The 4,267-nt window shown below is 36.3% G+C and overlaps 1 protein-coding gene across 5 annotated transcripts in view; it reads left to right on the top strand.

Moving 5' to 3' along the window:
- Nucleotides 1-3,466, top strand: part of LOC107484823 (E3 ubiquitin-protein ligase HAKAI homolog) — a 6,370-nt gene extending 2,904 nt beyond the window's left edge. For all 5 annotated transcript variants that reach the window (XM_016105364.3, XM_016105363.3, XM_052260781.1 and 2 more), the window contains 3 exons: nt 9-350; nt 1,646-1,704; nt 2,326-3,466. In XM_016105364.3, coding sequence (XP_015960850.1) covers nt 96-350; nt 1,646-1,704; nt 2,326-3,319 — 1,308 coding nt within the window. In that variant the 5' untranslated portion in view covers nt 9-95 and the 3' untranslated portion in view covers nt 3,320-3,466. The remainder of the gene's footprint in view (nt 1-8; nt 351-1,645; nt 1,705-2,325) is intronic.
- The last annotated feature ends 801 nt before the right edge of the window (nt 3,467-4,267 follow it).

The raw sequence follows: 4,267 nt of genomic DNA on the forward strand, positions 1-4,267 counted from the left end.
AAATGCAGGAGGAAGAGGCAAAGTTTGCTAGAATAATAGGCTGATCAATTGAAGTGCTGCCTTTGAAGGGTTGAGTGAAGAAATTTGGTTGAAACATGCTTCAGATTCGGCTTAGTAAGGCTCCTGCCTCAGAAGGGTCGGCAGGGGTTAAGCCCCCACCTGTTGAGACTGTTACCGTCGCTTGCCCTGACCATCTGGTTCTTGCTGATCTACCTGTTGCAAAGGGCATTGGATCAGCTACTGCTGCTTCGCTTGTCAAGACGTTGGGCCGTAGATCACGCCGCCAGCTCGGTGAGCGGGTCCATTTCTGCGTTCGCTGTGATTTTCCAATTGCTATATATGGACGACTGGTAAACTACTGATGCACATGTTAGACTGCTTTTTCAATTGATGTTTTGGCTTGTTAGGATTCTTGGTCATGGTAGAAGCCAAGTTGTATGGTTTTAATTTATTTATTTTCATTCAAGTTTCCAGACTTAATTTAAATTTTGGTTACTTCTGAATATATATTCTTTGCCGTAACCTGGGTTGTCCCCTCAATAAACATTGTAATACATAGAAAAAGGAAAAAAGAAGTTTATGAGCAAGAGGCATTCCAGCTGAAAGTACAAAACTGGTTTTTGGAAAATAGTTTTCTAAAAGCTATTCCACTTATGTTTGGTGAATCAAACTAAAAATGCTTTTCAATAAGCACAAGTAATAATAATTGTATTTGGTAAAATAGCTTGTAAATTTTGAAAGACCATAATAGACATAAATATAAGAGTAAATTTGAATATTTATTAACATATGAGATTAAACTTTTTAATTTTGATATAGTATAAACACAAGCTAACTTTGAAAAACACCTCCTTAGGTGCTTTCAAAAGCATCTCTAACTTTTAAAAGCTACAAGTACAAGCACATGATCTTTTTTATACAAAATGAGGTGCTTGTGCTTTTCGAAAGCTTTACCAAATAAAGTCTTAGTGTAGTCACCATGAACTGAATATTGCATAGTTATTCTTACTTGAAATCTCATTGTTACTCTTGCCGAGTATCTCTGGGTACTTTATAAACTTGCAAGAGAGAGGAGGTCATTTGTTTGGCAAAGTTTTAGCGTGCATGAAAATTTTTAGACATGGTGTTTTGAGTGGCTCTTCACTTCTATTTAATCTACAGATAATTTTTAAATGAAGCCTTTATGGATATAGGAGGCTATTAGGAGTTATTACTATTATTATAGGCTGATATGTCTTCTGTTATAAGCCGCAATTTTATCCACTATATTTTCATCGCAATTTGTTGGCAAATCGAGAGAACCGCAATCCATTACCACTATTGATAAACTTGATTTTTCTGCTCTGTTTTGTTATATGCTTCCTTTTCATATGTTCATATAGCTAGCGTATTATTTACTGTGTGGCATTTCTGGATGTTATTTTATCTGTGACTTTGAATTCTAATTCAAAATTTGCTTGAAAATGACAATTTATTATAGCAGACTAGCAGTATTGAGGTGGACCTGTCTAATGATATGTCATTTCCTGTCTTGTTTTTAATTATGTTACTCTTTCTTTTCCTTAGTGCCCACGAGTGAGATGTTGAACTTGTTAAATACCTTGATATTGGCTCACTGCAAACTAACAGGCTTATGGTCTTGCAGAGCCCTTGTGAGCATGCATTTTGTCTCGATTGTGCTAGAAGTGATTCAATGTGCTACCTGTAAGCATATTTCTTGTCTCTAAATCTACATCATACAGTGAAAGCAATGCAAAACATACTTTTATCTGTTCAATTCATTCTCTATATTCTTCAGGACTTTACTTTGGAGTATAATGTTTGATATAGATATTGGTTTCAACATGACTAGGCTGTAATACATGTACTGTTTGTTTGTCAGGCATGAGATGCAATTTAAAGTTATATATATATATTTTTCAGAATTTTTTTGTTAAATATTGTGCATTTGTATTCACTACACAGTCCATTTGCTACATGGCTACATTCATACATGCCACCCCATTCACAGCAGATTTGTGAAGGTTGAGATTTTGATTTGTACATGTTTGAGTGGCTAACTGGACACAATTCAAGATCTGCCGCTTTGAATAGGTGTGAATGATGTATATCCAAGCAGTACCAATATATGTATATATATTTGTCAATTTTGCATAATGTAGAAACTGGTATCTAAGTATGCATGTAAAAGAGGTATGTCCACCTTATTATTGGCCCAGAGGAATTTGCTTTTGCATCTCATAGCTTCCATGGATAGAATTTTCATTTATATATAGCAGCTGTTACTTATTCAAGAAATATATTTTTATCTTCCTTCAAACATAGGTGTGATGAACGAATCCAAAAGATTCAGACAATCAAAATGATGGAAGGAATCCTCATATGTGCAGCTCCTCATTGTCTCAAGTCTTTCTTGAAGAAGGCTGAATTTGAGTCTCATATCCAAGACAGCCACTCTAACCTCCTTCGACCAAATGCAGATAAAGAAGATGGAAATGAGTCCGAGGTACAGAGTGTTAGGCAATCTACGGCTTCAGATGCTCGAGGTCCACAAAGGCCAGTTTTCTCTCCTGGATCAAATTCGCAGCAGCATGATCCAGAAGACAAAACACGTCGACAGCCACCAAGAGATCAACCACCTTCAAGGGGAAATCTGCAGCCAAAGCCACCATTTTTTGGTCAACAAAATCACCCTTCTGACCCCATGCCAAGCTCTGGTTTAGGGATTCAACAGAGCTTCCATCAACAAAGTTTTGACATGCCACATCCCACCCAAGAACCTTCCCTGTTTGGTGACAGGCAGCAATCAATTGGTCCAGAGACCTCATTTCCTGAGTATCCACCAATGCATTCTGGTCCCAATATGCCTACAATGGTTGCTTCAAACCCAATGATGAACCCTCCTATGCCATTTGGTTATCCCCCTTACCCACAGGATCGTGCTCAACCGTTTTATGGTGCTCCCTATGATATACCTAGGCAGGATTCGGCATCTGATATGGGTGGAGACCAGAGTTCGTTACTGGGTTTCCCACAAGGGGTCCCAGGTGGCCCAAATTTCCCTGGAAATTATCCCCAGCCCTGGCATGCAGGAATTGGTGGTGTGCCTTTTGAACAAGGACCGGGTGGTATGGTTGTGGATCCAAGGGATGCCAAAGGCGTATTGGCACCACAGCCCATGAGCCTCCCGCCGCCACCACCGCCTCCACCCCACATGTCACACATGAAGCAGAATTACTATCCTGGTGATGTTGGGCATGAAGGTCAGGGTTATGGATGGCAACATGATAGTCGTGATAGCTTTGGTGGCCAAGGCTAGTAAGTAGTCTAATTGTTTGGGCTTCTCAGGATGCTTTTGCAAGAATAGTTGTTCTTTATGAGTGATCTTTCGAGAACAATTAAGCTCTTTATTTGAGCTCATTTTGTGGTTAATGTCAATTTGAATGCTCTTCTCCTATTTTGTCAACCGAAGGTTATGAAAAGTTCGATTAATGGTAAAAAATATTAACGTAGTAAGTAAAGGACAAAATTAAACTCTTCTTAAAAACGTTAAGATGTTAAAACTAGAACAAAAAACAAAAATATTTTAAAAGCAAAATTTTAAGTCATTCCTAAACATTGGGAACGATATCAAAGTTTATAATCTTTTTCTCTTTTGCTTTATTTACTAGTAAAAGATACTTTTTATTCTTATGCTTTTACATTTTTAAAATTATTTTTAATGTTTAATTTGATTTAATGTTATTTTCAATAATTGAAATACATTTCAATTCAATCTAATTATCTTTTTGACAAGTAGTAATAGTTAATTTCTTTTCTTTTTTTTTTTTAATTTTATCATTCTTTCACTTTTCATCATTTCCAGCCCCAAATAGGTAACCTTCTCTATCCACAACTCTGCTTTTCCTTCCAAGACCACCATTATCATCTCCTCATCTCCTCCTTCGCCTCTTCGATCCTTTGCCACTGAATATCTCTTTCTCCATTTACCAATGCAGTGTTACTCTTGTCTTCCATTGCCGCTATGCTACTATTAGTGATAATGAGAAGAGAAAAGGGCATGATAGTGGTTAATAGGAATAAAATTGAAAAAGCAAATTTTGATTACCTTTTGACCCTAAAATTTTGATTACGAATTGAAATAAATGAATTTTATTTAGAACGTTGAATATAAAATTAAATCAAATTAATTGTTAGAGGTAATTTGTAAGAATTTAAAAAATGTTAAAGACAATAAATATAGTTTATTTTTTATTCATTTATTTTT

This window comes from Arachis duranensis, chromosome 4 (genome assembly GCF_000817695.3).
Source record: "Arachis duranensis cultivar V14167 chromosome 4, aradu.V14167.gnm2.J7QH, whole genome shotgun sequence".
Taxonomy (NCBI): domain Eukaryota; kingdom Viridiplantae; phylum Streptophyta; class Magnoliopsida; order Fabales; family Fabaceae; genus Arachis; species Arachis duranensis.